The following is a 17680-nucleotide window of genomic DNA, read 5'->3' as shown; positions in this document are numbered from 1 at the left end:
AGACTAAATATTTATGTATTTAAGGATTCTAAAATTTAGGACATAATTTCCCTCCCTTAGGTTAAGAAGAATTATATAAACATGGTAAAGAAATTTATCACTTTCATCATATACCACACAATATTTGCAAATTTGTGGCTTAGATTCAAATGAAATGTTTAAATGATGATAAATATAGTCTGCCTTCTCTCAAATTCATAAAAGCAGATTTTATTACCTTCAGAATACCTGTCATAAAGACTGATGAACCCATAAGAATAAAAATCATAAGCCCAGTAACCCTTTGCTCCCGAATGCCAAGAAATTTGGGTTGTTCTCCTGGAGCTGAACATTCTGATTCCAGTTTTAGGCTATTGACATGAGTGATGGAGAGGACTGTGGCAGCCACAAACCATGGCAGGCCCATGATGGAGCACACCCCGAGCATGACCGCAACCATTAACAGATCCAGATGGTACCCACAACCTTTCTGTTAAAGAAAGAAACAAAGAAAGAAAGAAAGAAAAGTAACTGTATCAACAACAAAGCTAAGGATGGCCTGATTGCAAATAGAAACCACTTCCTGACAATACCCAAGAAGCCCTTATATCAGATCTCCTGGAGAAAAACTTCTGAAACACTCAATTTCCAATTGCCATCTTTTGTCTTAATGGGTGGTTTTTATTGAGAAGAAGAATATCATAGATCCTACACTCTCTTATATATATGCATTTTTATCTTACTATGGTACTATCTTGGTCTCATTTGTTTCAGTTTCAGCACTAGAAAAATTCAGCCTCTCCTTAAAATGATAGTTTTTGTATTTTCTATATCCTCTCTGATTCTGTTCCATTCTCACTGACCTCCAAGTGTTGCAAACTTAATTGCTTCCTAGGACCAATGAAGAAAAACAGGTGCAATGGGGTGTATGGAGACTGCTCTCTTGGATACGGTGATTCGGTAGGTCTCTCTGAGGAGAGAAATCAAAGACGGGGATGAGCACTGTGACCCTCTCCCTCTATGCCCCATAAAAATTGAAAGTATAAAGCCTCAGAAGTAGCAGAAGCTTGGTCTATTTTATGTTCCAACTCTTATTTTTAAATTTTAATGACTACTTCCTGAGAGGCAGTATAATAAAATGGTTAAGAGTATAGGTTCTGGAGACAGACTGCCTGGGGTCAAATGCTGGCTCAACCGATGACCTTGGGCAAATCACTTAACATCTAGTGTCCCTTTTCCTATAACAGAAAAAATGGTGACAATGATAATAGGCACCTTATTGGGTTGTTGTGAAAATTACATTTTTTAATTTTGCAAATCATTGAAAATAATGTCTGCTGTATAGTATGCACCCAGTAAATGTTAGGTACTATTACATTCTAGTGGTTGAACAATAAGCTTTTCTTTTGTCCTTATTTTCTTTCAAGGATCCTCAGTAAAACTATATGTTTCTTAAGGGCAGCTAACTTACCATATAATTTCTCAATATTTTCCATAGTTATTAGCACAATCATTGGCACACAATAAGCAATCAATAAAAGTTACAAACTGACTTTAAAAAGGAAATATACATCATTGAAATATCTCTTAGAATTAAATTGGATAAATATAATTTAAAAATAAATATAGCAGTTAAAATTGTTACTATGATTATGATCAGAAATTACTAATTCTTTTGGAAGAATAATTTTGGATTTTTTAGAAGCAGTTTTATCAAATTGCAAACAGTTTGTAGATATGAATGTTCATATGGCCAGGAGTATGAAACATACTGAGTATTTGTGGCATATTTGTCACAGCAGTGTTTTTTTCCAGTTTTTTTTTTTTTTGTTGTTGTTGTTGTTGTTGTTAATTGTTTCTTATTGAGAAAAAGATTCTTAAAGTCGATGGTACCTCTTGCCTTTTGCTTATCAATGCCATATTATAAAAGTGCAGGAGACAACAGTGAGGAGAAAGTGGAAGATATCCACCTAAGGACTTTTCCTTCTAGGCAGTCACCAATTCACTGGTACCCTTCTTTCAGTTGGCGTAGCTGGGGCAATGCTACAGTTCACTAGCATGTCTAAACTCAATTTCCCTGATGAATATGACTCTAAAAACTCTTTGCAAGTAACTCAGAAAATATTTTCATTCATTACAGCTGGAGAGTGGGAAGGGAAACATCCTTGTGTCAGCATAACCAAAAAGGCATGGAAAGAAGCTTCACCGGGCCATAACATGGTCCCTTAGCCCTTTTGCAAAACATTTTGGAAAAAGTAGTTTCATAGAACTCAAATTTTAGTCCCATTAAAGGATAATGTCTTAAGCAGTTAGCAGGGTATTTTGTCCCAGGGACTCCAGAGTGAGAAGGATATAGAACACTGAAGGACCTAACTACTGTATCCCCTGCCTCGGAGGGAGTATAAAGTGAATGGTGCCCCATGGAGCACTATTGCAAAGTTGTGGTACTGCTAAGAGAGAATGGAAGTTGTAACAGGTGCCTTCTTCATGATAGTGATTTCCTGTAGCTCTTAATGGGTGTTTTAAAAATATGATACAAATGTAAACAGTGAGATTCTGAATCTCAAGAAGTGGACAAAATAATTCGTTCAGAGCAAATAATTTTCTTTTTAAATTTAGAAAGTTGGCTTAGTAATGTACATTTATATAATAAAAACAAAACTATAATTTCCCCTGATTATGTTGTACAACAGTGGGAACACCTTGACTTCACATAAGCCAAAAGAAAGAAAGCAGTTCCGGTGCTCTCACTAATTAATCATCATCCTTCTTCTTGCCTTTTATTTAAAATGTACTTTGAAACTTGGTCTTTGTAACCAAATTATTAGCTGACAGGCATGCCAGCCAAAGGGAAGTATCCCTTTGTCAGAGAGAGAACTCTGCACCTTCTAACATATTTCCGTAGATTTTTTTCTCAAATAAAGACAAAACTAGAGCTTTTATTCTCACATTCATCCATGAATCACGGGAAATGGACATATGGGAGGAAAAGGAAGCATAGCAACAGGTGATGCTACACCAGACCCCACTAAAACCAACATGCAGCAAGACAAGAGGCCAGCCAAGAGGACCATCTGATACCCAGATGCCACTGCTGAAAAAATTCATTTCAAAGCTTGGCAGCAATTTCCTGCATCTGTCAAGTTAACCACATAAAAGACTATAGATTGACATGAAGAACCAGGCTGACAAAGAGGGCAAAAAAGAACATATCAAATGCCATAATCATCAAGAGGCTGTGGTGCCAAATGAATGTCTTAAATGCATTCATTTACTCAAATGATCTGGGATTGTATTGCTGTTTATTAAAAATGATGTCAAAAGAAGCCTGAACTGTCTACAGAAACACATAGAAAAGCCCATAGTTGTATCTTAACAGAAACTTTCTTTTCTGTAAGATAATATCTCCTTCTTTCCACTTTTGGAGAGTGTGCCTTAAAAAAAACAAGAAAGATATTTTTAATGCTTTTCAAAGGGATTCTGTCAACCTATGCCTATCCCACTTCTCTAAGAAAGAAACAACAAAAACATGCTAGAGAGAATACAGATTTATATGTATGGTTCATCTATATATGATATGATATACATGATACCCTGCATTCTTAAATTTTTACATTTGCAGCTTCTTTCACTCTTGAGTGACCCAAAGGATCATGAGCTGCAGTTAGCTGGAATTTTGCTAATTTTGAGCTCCCTTATTCTCAGGGAGTAGTAAGTCACTTAGCCAGTGAGTTAGGCTTAGCCTATGCAGTTCAACACAGCTTTATTGTATACATAGTAACATTCACGAAATGATTAAAAAAACAACTTTATTGGCATGAGAAACATTGTCTGAAAAAAAAAAACAACTATTAGTTCTGGCAGCAGAGGTGAAGAAAAAATGAAAAGATCTAAAATATAATTTTAGGAGAGATAAAACAAAATGATGAATTCTGAGGTGACTTGGACATATGACCTACACTTATTTACGTAATGTAGAGTCTAGCAGGTGCTTGATACAGATATAACAAAACATAATTCTTTAAACTACTTTAGGGAATGCTCCAACCAAGGCAAAAATGGGGTTTCAAGTGAGAAAAAAAAATTAGCAAAAGCTGAAAATGTGGTTAACTTGTGGTCTGAGGATATACTCAAGAAACACGTCTTTTTGTGAACATGTGGCTCAAGTCAAAGCCAGAAGACTTTGCAAACATTTCAGTGAAGCAACAGGTGGGGAGAACATCTATGGAACAAACCGTTACTCTGAGTAAATAATGTTCTAATAAGGTGAACTCTTGTTATTAACAGGAAAATCAGCAGCGCCAGACCACACTACACTGAAGCTTATATAAGACAAGGGCTACAGGTCCAAAAAAAGGATTTAGTGTAGATAAAATATGTCTACTGGAAGGATCTTGCTTTGAAAACATTCATATTCAAGAAGGAGGATGGAGTGTTCAGACTCACAGCAGCCAGACTGACTGACTCTTCTACTTGTGGCAATGTAGCAGTTTACGGTTAGGCCAGATTTGCCCTATTGTTGACTACATCCAGGGTGTTAAAGGTCAAAAATATGAATCTTTTGACTACATAGTCATTTATTTGTACAATACAAAAGGTTTAGTAATGTAGTCTCAGGTTTATTTCAGTGACAAAAATATTCAATGCTTTAGTTCTGCACTTAATTCTACATATGCAAGTACTTGAAAAAACCACTTAAAGAATGTTTTACTACATTTTAGTTATTTCGCACTATACATAAAGGGGGAAATGAGTATTTTATCAGCTGGAGCTTTGGGAAGGCTGTCAATGTCAAGGGCATATATCGGCTCACGAAGAATGAGAAGCCAAGTGCTACGTGTTTTATAAAATTGAAAGACTTGGAAAGAGCAAGGACACAGAATGGCCAAAGTGGTAATATCACTCTCAACAAACCTTCATTCACTTCCTTATTTTGTTTTAATATGAATCCATTAATATTTAGAAAAAATATTGCCTGAATCAGTTTAACTGATGGCCTTTACACAGAATAATTTTTCAGCAGTCAGTGACATTTCTGCCTAATTTATAAAGGCTAAAAAAAAAACACAAAACCTTCCTTTGAAAGGTAAACAGTGATTATATTACTTTCTTCCTAAAGCAGGAGTCTTTTAGTTCATTTTAAAACACTGTCATACAATGAAATATATACAGCCACTAAAAATGGTAATTAAGATTTATATTGTTGATATGGATGATTACCACGATGATGTTCTTATGTGAAAAAAAACAAAACAAGCAACATACAAAATATGAAAATATATATTGGGGTATATATATCAAAATTATAAAAAATGTTATCTTTGGGTAATGAAATTATAGTGTTTTTCACTTTCTAAACTATTTTATATTACCTGTTTTTTAAACAGAAATCATATACTAATTTATAATCAGAAAAATAGATAAGCTCTCAGCTTAAAAAAATAGGTATCTTAGAAAAAATGTAGCAGAGTAACACAATATTCAACATAAAGGGCTTAAACTTGTTTTATAGATCTATTTAATTAACTGTAATTTTAAAATAAAGTCATGATGATATCTGCTTTTGCAGAAGGTTGATACGCTAAAAGCAAATAATATTTTTAAGCTATTGACATTAAATAACTAGGTTATTAAACTTAGAAATATAAATTTCTTATTTTGAGAAATAATTCAAAATTTCCAATATTGAATGGCTTAGTTAAGTAGTGGTTTGAAGTCTACCCATATAGACTTATGAGAGTCAATCATTTAATTTAAAAAAATTTTCCTGCTAGTTGATATCACATTGGCAGCTTGAAATGGGCCATGGTTGGAATATTCACACCATGGATATCGGCTTCTCTCTTTTTTTTTACACAGAGAGATGATTGTTAAACACGTATCACGACACCACTGGTCTAGTTCCTAAGACTTTATAATATAATTTTGTGAAATATTTAAACATTTTATCTGACAAAAACCACAAGTGAATAAACTTTTTTAAAAGGTTTTTTTATACTTTTAAGTTACTTTCTACAAAGAGAATGAGGAATGCTCTTTGTTTTAAGGCAGGTACATTCTCGCCAATATACACACAAAATTTCTTCCTACTAAGATTTATTTCAAATAATTCAGCTTTCTTACACAATTCATTTCCTTATTATATCCCATCAAATAGTTTAATCAGATTTTTACAAATACTTCTAACATACTTATAAAATCCTATAAAGCATAGTTTCTGTTGCTCTGACAATAATTTTTTTCCCCCTAGAGTTCAAGAGTATGTGAAAATAGCTGGCAATTCCCCTATGATACAGAACAAAATGAGATTGTGCATGTTCTCTTTTACAAGGCTTGATTCAGATTATTTTTAACCATTCAATGATTTTGTTGATCATATTTAACATATTCCTGTGATAGTGTTCACATTACATATCTCAGACAAATTGCATATCAGTGAACAACTTTAATTATTTACAATTGCAAAATGACAGGGTCAGAATATAATACATAAAATATATCCATATTTAGTAATTCCCTTTGTAAAAAAAAAGTTATTGAAAATTAAAATAAAATTCAAAGATGTCACAAGCTATAACATTTATGGCTGGGTTTTGCTGTTATAGGCATTATAGGAAGAAGAATAATTAAAATAAGAAATATCTGAAGATATAATTTGTTCTAATAATGAATGCAATGTAATATACATACTTAGGGTCAAGTAGAGGAATAGAGGAATCACAGATGTAAGACAAATTGGTAAATTTGTACTTCACCAGAAAAGTTTGTTATTTCATTAAAATGTGCTAAACATGGTAAATTTATAACTTTGACAATTTTATTTTAAGCTTTGAAGGTAAGGTCTTAGACTTTAGAGCTCAGCAAAGTGCTACGCAGAAATTTTCACCTCATTGTAAAACAAAGTATCTTGTAAAACAGTAAAAATTATAAACCTGAAAACATTATTTTAATATCTCACTGTACAAGTGAATACAGAATACAAGCAAAGTCTAAAGAACATCAATTGATATCCTTTACATCAGAATTATTTACATTAAAGTGGATGTTAAAATATACCTTTAGCTTATGCTCTTTTCTGTTGATGATGACAGCTGTAATCTGCTGGTCCATAAAAATTAGAATAGTACAAAGCAAAGCCGGAATAATAGCAGCTATTACTGTCCACCATGGATTTGGACCTAAAGGTGTAACAAACCAGCCACGATCATCTCTGGTGGGCTATAAAAAATAAAAGAATGTACATAGTTACCAGCTGGATTAATGAATACCATATCAAATCAAATCTTAAGATGCTACCAGGAAAGCCCTAATTAGAAGCTGATGAGCTGGGTGGGCTCAACAGCTGAGTGGGCTCATATTATTGATAATAATTATACTCACATTTATAAGCATTTATAAGCAGGCACCAATCTAAGTGCTATAAATATTTTAACTCAGTTTTTTCTTCACAACACCTTTAAAAATATGATATGGATAAGGAAATTGAAGCATAAAGAAATACAGTAAATTGCCCAAGGTCCTAACGCTAGTAAGTGGTAGAGAAGGGATTTGAACTCTGACAGACTGGCTCAAAAAATTCCGTGTTTTTAATTTAATACCTATATTAAATAAAATAATATTAATATTTGCCATTTACTATTGGCAAATTAATTCATGTTGAAAAATAGCACATTGCCCACTGTGCTCAAACTGAAATACAAAGATAAATAGATCAGAGTCTTCTTTCAGTTTAGAATCTGAGACTGAGATATAAACAGAATATTTCAATTTGATGTAACTGTTATTTTAGATGTGTGTACAAGATGTTGTACAAAAAATGAAATAAAGATACTCGGTCACATCAGAATCTCAGGGAAAGGTTCTAAACACGGCTGCTAAGTAAGATGAGTCTCAAGGGAATTCATTCCGAGAACAGCCCTGGGAGGAAGTCTCCAGCCCTGTATGGCAGATGAAAAAAACTAAAGCTCAAAGAGGTTAAGTAAGTGGCCCAAGGTCATATATCTCATCAGTACCATGGTCAGAATCCTATTCCAGACCTAGTTTTGTCTGTTTTTCAAGCCTATCCATTATCCAATTCTGCATTAAGATAATGTATTTCTCCTGATTTCAAAATGCTTCTTTATCCTTTAGGAGTGTCCTGTGTAGATATTCCAGCTGGGGTAGTTAACAGGAATTTTTTTTCAAGCAACTTTTAGGTTTCTATTTTTATAACTCATTTTTTAAAAATTTAGACCAAAACTTCAGTTATGCTGTGTGCTGCTGTGTGCATTTTATTTACTGCCCTACTAATTTATATTCTTTAGATTCTTATAAAAATCTCAAGTACTAGGGTTATAGACATCATCTAAATGAAGATTAGAACTAGAGAGATGGAGAGATAGGTAGTAAGTGCTATAATAAATTCACCTTGAAAACACTTGGCACTTGCAGTTTTGGAGATGGGATCCCAATGGCATAGTCAATTAAAACCATACACAGAATTGTAAGAAAGACAGCAAAGTCACTCACTATGGATCGAACCTAAAAATAATGAAAACACTTGTCACTTGAGGGAGCTATAAATATCAAGGAATACTCAGGAACATAATCTAGAGTCACACTTTATAAACACTTTATGACATAATATCATAATATTATATTTTATGCCTACTATAATATTACCATTAGCTCTGTCAGAACCTGAATATATATTTATATATCTCTGTCGTTAAGAAGGGTACACATTCAAACTTTCCAGAATGAAGCATTATGGAACAGCTACATTGAGAGTTGTGCTGTTTTCAATATTTATTTAAAATCTAAGTTTATTATGAACCCAAGTGTGTGAAAATTTAGAAAACAGAATAAGTTTGCATAGCCAGAATTTGGCTAAATTTTAGGACTCGCTGTCATACAGGTAACATCTCAACATGATAAACCTCAGGCAAGATAAAATTATCTATTTTTATTGAGGAAGCTTAATGTTTTAGTTAGTTTATCTATGATGTAAGTATGACAACTGGGAATGTGCCAACAGAGAGGGCAGTTTTTAAAGCCATTTCTCATTTACAAAGCCAAATTTGAGCAAATATCCTTATATAACTATCAATAAGATCTGGTTTCTTTTAGGATGCCTTTATGACATACATACAAACAGACACAAGAAATGGCTAAGATTATGGTTCCCACTTACAAAAAATGATTTTGTTTTACTCAGACAAAGCTTTTGGGGGAAAGAAATGAATATTCTACCTTAGGGAAGGATGAGGCTACAAAAAACACATTGTCCCAGAGTGTGATTTTGGTCACAATCTATAGTTCATCCCTAAAAAGCTTGTTTCCTTGTTTCTTCTTTTCTTTCTTTTTTTCTTTTTTTGGCGGAATCAGACATTATAGGTGTTACATTGCGGTGTTAAATATTGAACTAAGCTGTTTCTCTGTTTACTTTCCTTTCCAAATATGCAGATGCAAATGTGGTGGGTTAGGGGGAGGGACTGACGCTTTAAAAAACAAAAAAGAGAATAGTGTTCCAACGAGTCTTGCGGGGGCTTTCCCAATTAGAAAATGTAACGGTGGTTCCTCTGAGGTATCTGTCAGGCTGGAACAGTTCCCACTGTTCACTGAGCAAGAACGTGACAATCGGTAATGCAGTGTGTGCTTTGGATTTCCAGAAATGTAAGTGAGAGAGTGGGACTTGATCCTTGGGTTTGCAGTTAGGAGAAAAGCCTGCAGGGCATGTGCATCCCTGCCCCTTTATCACAAAACACTTTCTCTTTACCCCTCTTACCTCAACCCCCCTAACCTGGCAGCTCACTCACACAAAACCCTTCTAGTGGCTTCTTTTGTTAGATTAGTTTCTCTTTCTTTTGTTCTAAAACACATAGGGCTCCAAAACATATTGTTTGTTCGTTTACATTTAGATCAGGAAAATTGCAGTCTAAGTACCTTGGTTGGAAAATATCGGCTAGTCTTGAACTGCTTCAGGGTTGCTGACATAGTAACTGTGGAAAAGAACAGGATCACTGACCAAAACAGAACATCTGGAACATATGGGTGATCGTGGCCACAGGCTCGTCCAACATACTCTCCATGCAATGATTTGCATTCCTGCCAGAGGAAGTAAAGTAAATGGAGCCATTAAGAAAAAAACTGGACATATTTCTTTCAGAAAACTAACATCTTCTGATAAGCAGCAGTTGAGATGCTGAATCTTTTTCATTTATGGCTCTCACAATGATTTAAAAGACATTACATTATGCTTTTTGAATTCTGTTTGGATAAGTAGTGAGAAATACCAAAGATTTATATTATGTAAAATTTGAACATAAGCCACTTTTTAAATTTGTGTCTTTACAAATTAAATTTAAATCTATAAAACTAATTGATTTATCAATGTGTATTAAAGTGAGTATCTCCTAAGTTCTTAATACCAGATTTATTGAAAATATGATATATTAGATAGTGAGTCATTATTAAGGTAAGACACTAAGCCAAGCCATTTAAATACATTATTTTAATTATTTTCACATCAATCCTATAAAATAGATAGATGTTATTACTATTTCTGTTTCATGTTTGAGGAAACTGAGGCACAGAGAAGTTAAATAATTTGTTGTGTCCTCACCGGGGCTGGGTGGCAGAAGAACTGTGATACAAACATTATTCCTGCGGTGTAAATATTATTGCATATTAAAGAAAAATAATGATTTTGTAGCACTATCTAGTCCAATAGCTACCAAGGAAAATGAGAAAGTCAACAAGAAAACTATGATGTAATTGCTGAAATGAAATTGTGATGAGGCTCTTCAACTTAGGTTAAAGGACAAATGAGCAAATATTACTACATGAGCAAGGCAAACTCATGTTTACTATAACTTCTTCACGGTCTTTTTTTCTAGTACTATATTTCTATAAGCCCCTGATTACTACCTTTGCCATGAGGTGGCAGCAAAGTCAAAAAAATTTTCTTTCTCCAAGAAAAACTAAGCACTTTGAACGTTAAATATTTTGGAAAAAAAATTCTTAACTCATTTTGATTTCTCTTATTTTGTTTAATAATTAGATTACTAAAGTATTTGTTTTTATTTCAAAACAGAAGATAATGGCTTAAATCATTCAGTAACCTCATTCCTTGAGATATTCTGGCTCTGAACAGAAATTGAATCGTGCTGTGGTATAGAGAGATGATAGAGAAAAATATGTACTAATGGACTGATCAACAGAGTCTGACTAATGAATTAAACCTCAGGCCCTGAAATCCTTGCATAGCAGAAAATAAATACCTTTACAAGACTCTAGAATAAATCACAAATAGTTACATTGTCATCTGAAAAAAACCAGAAAACAAAACCTAGTAAAATGTACTTAGGGTAGCTACCCTAAGCATGAGATTTTTGAGAAATAGGGTTACTGCACCTTAAGATTGTCTGAAAGAATAGATCCCCTTTTCTGATCTAACTGAAAGTACCTTCTTTGCTAGCTAAAGTTGAATTCCAATATTCCATGTTAAGCTAATACAGAACACAATAACTTGGTTAATTGAAAAATCCCCCAGACTTTAATTACAGCTTTAATTTTTCTTCTCTCAAAACTCTATAAAAATAAAGTAGCAAAGAGGAATCCTTGTGTTTTTGCAGTCTCTTCTCCTGCACCTGTCCAAAAATGCTAGTAGAGCAATTACTAAGTAATGTAATGGGTAAGAAAAATGGCTAAATACAAAGGGGAGCTGAAAGTTCCACGACAAACACAACATCTATAGATTTGTGAGTATCTTCAGTCCTTTGTGCAGATATAAAAGTCTTCTAAATATTCCTTGCATTTGGCTGGGTTTTGTTCTCAATTCTTCAAAACATAGATGCCATTTAAAGGGTAATTTAGCTGTCTTATAATGTATAGGAAATTGCCAATTGCCTGGCTAGTTACTTTAATTCAAAGCGAATTTGAAATCTGAACAAGTTATTTTTTCTTCCCTCTGGGGGGGGAAGGTTGTTAACTTTTTTAAAAAAGAAAAATTGTGACCTACTAAATTCAACTTTTATTTTTCAGGTTTATCTTAATTGAACCTCCACCACACACACACATGCACGCACGCACGCACGCACGCATAAACACGCACAGAACAAGTTCTAAAATTTAGACGTGAAAGTCAAATCCAAATCTTGTTCTCTTCTTTTGAGTCTAACATATGGTTTCACTTACAATGGGTACTCAAAAAATGCTTGTTGACAAACTGATCTCTACTAATTACTTTTCAAACACATTCTAACTTTCACCAATTCTATACATTAGCAAAATTTAAATTTGAGAAAATAACAAGTTAAAGTTGGTATTAGTGTCCTGCCCTTTATATATGTAAAAGCTAAATATGTAATTTAGACACTGAAACAATTTTTATGCAATTGCTAGTTAATTGCATGTGAATAAATTAAACCTTGTCTAGGGATTTCTTATGATGGCTGATTTTGAGATACTGCAAAATATACATATATATAAATAGAAACCTAAATAGTCTAGAATGCCATAAAATATTTGCATTAAATAGTAAATATGTGAGATACAAATATTTTTCAAAACAATCATAAAGAGTTTATCAAATATTTAGCATTTACTATGCATATAGCAGTTTAGGAGAATCAAAAAAGGTTAAAGATTTTTACCCTTGCTGAGTTGGCAAAGCATAAATTACAATTCATGAGATATGTAACAACTCAATAAAACAATACAGGACATGCCAAATGAATAATATGTAAATTAAATGCTATATTACTATTCTTACTAAACTAGTCATAACAGATATTAGCACAGAGCTTTACTAATAAAATATTTTTGATGACAGTGATGTTCATATTTAGAAAAAAGAACCCAGCATAACAAGACAAAAATTTTAATGGTTTTTATTAAAAATTACAAGATTTTTTTATTATATAGCATTCCCTTTGGTAATAAAGGCTATTTCTGGTCAAGATTAGTAATTACCCACTGCAAAAACTGCTTTTAACTAATGAAAAATAATATGAAAATTTCTGCCAGAGTGTTAACACCTAGTACAGAGCTTTAAAAATTTTTTTTAAAAAACAAAACACAGTGCTATATTTATTCTGATTGCTAAATATTTTTTACCGTATTCTGCTTGACCCGAAAACTGCTATTATCCAAATTAACTCATGGCTAGCCAGATCAATTGTACTATAAATCTGTCTCTTAGAATGCTGTTATTCAGGATTTGCTAAAACATAGAAACAATATTATTATTTAGCAATAAATTATTCAGAGAATACAAAACAGAGTAAATTATTATGTTAAATAATTTAGAGACGGGACTATTTGGGTTTTCCTATTGAAGGGACCATCAAGATAAGGGACACAAGCAAGGGGATCTTTAAATATAACACAGTTTACAAAAGGAGAATATGGATAGAAGGCTCACTACTAAATGGATTCACCTTGATCCCATGTCTAAATTCTGAATGACTATAGCATTCTTTCTTGTTTAGCTCAATTCTTTTATTGGTCAATTTAAATGGCTGAGTAGAAGCAGCCTGACAATGCTGCTTTTTTTTTTTCCCCCTTTTTTCTAGGAAAAAATAGATGGGACAGAGTAAATGTTAACAGTAACAGAAGAAAACATCAAAAGGAAGTGAAGGCTTATTCTAGAGAAAGTGACTAGAATAAGAATAAAGGTAATAAAATATAAGTCAATAGAATTTTAAGCTGAAAGTAAGTAATTTGATTTCTATTTTCAAAGAACACACTTAATGGGGAAAATTGAGCAAATAGGCAAGAGGTCACATGCACTTACAAGAATCATTTTCAGCATTTTATAATACCTGTACAACGAAAAAGATGTCTATGTTCCAGTAACTGGCCCACTTACTAAGACAGTATGTGTTTTATCAAATGAACAAAAATTCAAAGAGTTTTGCACTGATGGTAATAATGGAATTTGACGTTATACAGGTAGGTAAAGTGGCAGAAGCTTTTGATTGTAATATTTGTAACTGGAAAGAATAGAAAAGAAAAGAATAAAAAACTGAAAGTGCCATGCTTTTAATAAATATTAAAATTCAGGTTTCTCTTATTTTAAAACCTGAGTTTTAATATTTATTAAAAGCAGAACACTTCCAGTTTTTTAAATTACAAGATTTTATTAAACAGAAGTAAAGGATGCAAATACAGATAAGAAAAGAGGTACACAAACATTATAATAGATCAAGAAGAATAGAGACAAAAAAGATATCTCAAAGCAGATAAAAGCCAAAGAAAAGAAAACAAAGATACAGGATTTTTTATAGGTGAAAAATATGTTGCCATCCCCTTTCTTGAGTGGGAGATAAGAATAAAATCGAAGCAAAAAAGCTCTTGCTGCGGAAGGTGCCAGAATTTTAAGAAAAGTGACTTTTGTTCTTCCCAAAGACTTCCATATTTACACTAAAATGCTGAAAACATCCCCTCCCCCTCAGCATATTGTGAACAGCTGGAGCGGTATTACAGAGTACGTAGAAGCGTTCTGGGTTCTTTACACAGAAGGCAGACTTAGTTCTGCCATATGGTTTCATTTAGGTCAACACCATCATATTTAATGTGCTTTCTATTCATCTCAGCCATGTCATTCCATATATGAGTGCTATTAGAGCAATTCAGGCCTACTAACCATTCAAAAACTTTAATATAATAATTAAAGAAAAGCCCAGTTTACTGATGAATATCTGAAGCGGATGAAATTTAAATTAAAACAAAACTATCATTTTTATAATATTATGCATTTAAAAAATTTTTATCTTAGTGGCAATAATAAGACTCAAAATACAACTTATTTTTCAGTGTTTTACTTACTGACACAGTTAGGTTCTCCCAAATAATGTCAGAGGCAGAAATATTGGACTCCTTCCATTCCTTCAATGTGTCATTGCTGGGATTATGTGGTTCCACACAGTTACACCTGAAAAGATAAAACAGTGTCTTTTGTGAAATAAACAGCTTTTTGTGCTGTACCCCAAATCAATATGTAATGGGTACTTCTTCCTCAGTCACAGCATTCTTCCATCTCACAGACAAGTAGTTAGACCATCCTAAACTCCTCTAGGACAGACTATTTTCAAAAATCAAGACAGAGAGATTGCCAAGATACCAGACCACTCTACAGTGTTTCCTGGGATGAGAGGTCTTTACCACAACCATTTACCCCTAAATTATGAGTTAAGTGGAAAAAATGATAATCATCCAAACAATTGCTATCATATTTACTTATTTTAGTTAATATGGTATAACCATATTTACTAAAATTCAAGGATATATTTAATTAATATTCTAAAGATCATTTATACCTTTGCTGTATAATTCAAAATTAATGTTAGGTTGAAGTTAGAACTCTAGGTATCTCAGTATATATTATTCTTTCTGACAAGTGATAGTCCTATTAAAAATCAAACAATCAATACACAAATTTTTTTGAGTACCTACTACATCTAAGATACCATACTGAATGCTGAATTTGGTGGGAGCAGCTAGAAAGAAGACAACTTGGGAATAGTGGTATTATTATGTAATAGAAAACACAATTTCTGACCTGATGTTCTTTATAACTATAAATCAATGAGGAAAAGATACAAGCAAAGATAACAAATTAAGGGCCTTAGAAGATAACCTCAATTCAGTTTATTTTCCAAAAATTCATTCATAAATTTGTTCTTTGCCCTTCAAAAAGCTTTTTCTTTTTTTAAATTTATTTCTTTTTTAGGTGAAATGTATTGCTCTTACATATTTATGTGTACAGAGTTATATTTCTACATGCATACAATGTGTAATGATCACAAAGAGATGATGAATTTTTGCAATGATGAATATACTAATTATCCTGATTTGGTCAGAAAGCATTTTCTTATAGAAGTATTTTGTAAATGGTGGTTGGGCTCCCAGAATAACCCACATACACTACATAACTTGTTCTCTGGACTGCTGTTTTAGTGCTATTAACAGAACTGTAAAATCTAACTGCCATTTCTCAGACTATTTCTACAGGAAAATATCTTACAGTTTCTACTTAGTAAACCAACTAAGTAGCAGTCACTCCTTGTCTTCTACATCAGAAACTTAGTCTGTTTTTCTTTACCACCCCTCATTCATTCATCAAAGAGTTATTGAGTGTCTTTCATCACAAGAAACTCTACTTGAGTTGGGCGGTACAAATAGATATGGTTCTTTCCCTAAGGGAAGGTAGAGGATTCCCTAGCTGGGTTCACTTGGGTCTAAGCCTTTAAGAGGGCAGAGGTTCCAATAAGAAAGTTGGTGACAAGGGTTTTACAGGAATGAGATATGGAAGCAGAAGCTAGCAGGGGTAGCTGCAGTGACTTCCATAATAGCAGAGGGTGGAGTCCAGTAAAAGGGAAACAAAGACATCAGAGATGAAATAATAGACATTGATTAACGCAGGTTGTTCCTAAGTCTGAGATGGGTTGCACTCAGTCATAGGACACAGGTCTTTGTGTCAGACAGCTCTGTCCTTTTACTGGCTATGTGACCACAAGCAAATTAATTAACCACTCTAAATATTGGTTTCCTCATTTTCATGGGGATGAACTAGAACTATTGCAAAGAATAAATAACATGATACATATATATTAAGTGCCTATGGTATATTTAGGCAATTTGGGGAGTGTGCCTGCCATCATCATCATGATCATCATCCTTATTATTTTCTGATTCATTCTTTAGTCTTTCACAAAATATACTAAACCATCCACTTTCACTTTGATATAACACAAAAGAAACACTAATGCTTTCTCTAAAACAACTTTTGCTTTCAGTGCTTTAAAGAGACTTCAGTTCTGACCAGCATTAGAACAATTTTGCTACCATCACTAAGAACTTACTGAAAGACGCAAAATTCCTACGTAATGTTGAGTCTGGGTCATTAGATCACTAGTCTAGTACATTAAAGATAACATATGCATATAGAGAAAAATTTAGTTTAAAAAAGACATTATTAGAAAAGAAATAACACTAAAACAATTCAATCACTGAATATTCTCTAAAACTAAGAATCAGGTCTTGCTTTTGGTTTGAGATGGAGGACTGAACACACGTTTATTTTCTCATTATCTAAAATACATTAAGCAAAGAAATAATATAAAAGGAGACACAAGGGAAACACCAACAAAAGACAGAAGTAAGCAAATAGAATATGGAAAGCATGTGAAAGCAGGAAGTTTGATATAGCAGAATGTGGCAATAATAGTACTTTTACATATAATCCTTAAAATAGGTAGTGTTACACACATGAAAAAATTGAGGCACAAGTGACTTGGCCAAGTTCACACAGGCAGATAAATCAGAGACAGAATTTGCACCTAGGCAGTCTACTCTTAATCACTAACTACAATATATAACTCCTTCCAACTACTTTTAAGGAAGGACCTGTCTTGCCCAGTAGAATTCCAGAGAGGCTCTGGACTTAGAGAAGGGCTCATATTCAACAAAGTAGAGTAAAAGGTGGAGTTGAAAACAAGGGAACTAATAGAGTCAGAATGTTGATTTCAGAAATTCTCCCCCCACGAACATATGCATATAATCCCTCTCCACAGAACGGCATCAGACTCCATGTGGGAACTCCCAGGAAAAAATAGTCAATAGGACAGTTTGATTGAATGCCTGGGGAAGCTTGAAGACATTCAGGCACAGAAGAGGGAAAGAAAGGCAGCCAGCAATTCCAGGAAAAATGAAAAGC

At 33.3% G+C, this 17680-nt stretch overlaps 1 protein-coding gene across 3 annotated transcripts in view; it reads right to left on the bottom strand.

Annotated features, from left to right (window-relative positions):
- The window catches only part of SLC4A10 (solute carrier family 4 member 10), a 246420-nt gene that overhangs the window by 25424 nt on the left and 203316 nt on the right, over window positions 1–17680 (bottom strand). For all 3 annotated transcript variants that reach the window (XM_063092448.1, XM_063092456.1, XM_063092464.1), the window contains 5 exons: window positions 14791–14896; window positions 9904–10065; window positions 8386–8499; window positions 7036–7197; window positions 218–469 (listed from right to left, as the gene is read on the bottom strand). In XM_063092448.1, coding sequence (XP_062948518.1) covers window positions 218–469; window positions 7036–7197; window positions 8386–8499; window positions 9904–10065; window positions 14791–14896 — 796 coding nt within the window. The remainder of the gene's footprint in view (window positions 1–217; window positions 470–7035; window positions 7198–8385; window positions 8500–9903; window positions 10066–14790; window positions 14897–17680) is intronic.

This window comes from Cynocephalus volans, chromosome 1 (genome assembly GCF_027409185.1).
Source record: "Cynocephalus volans isolate mCynVol1 chromosome 1, mCynVol1.pri, whole genome shotgun sequence".
NCBI lineage: Eukaryota > Metazoa > Chordata > Mammalia > Dermoptera > Cynocephalidae > Cynocephalus > Cynocephalus volans.
The sequence above is the reverse complement of the archived record's forward strand: the minus strand, read 5'-3'. Positions and strand labels throughout refer to the sequence as shown.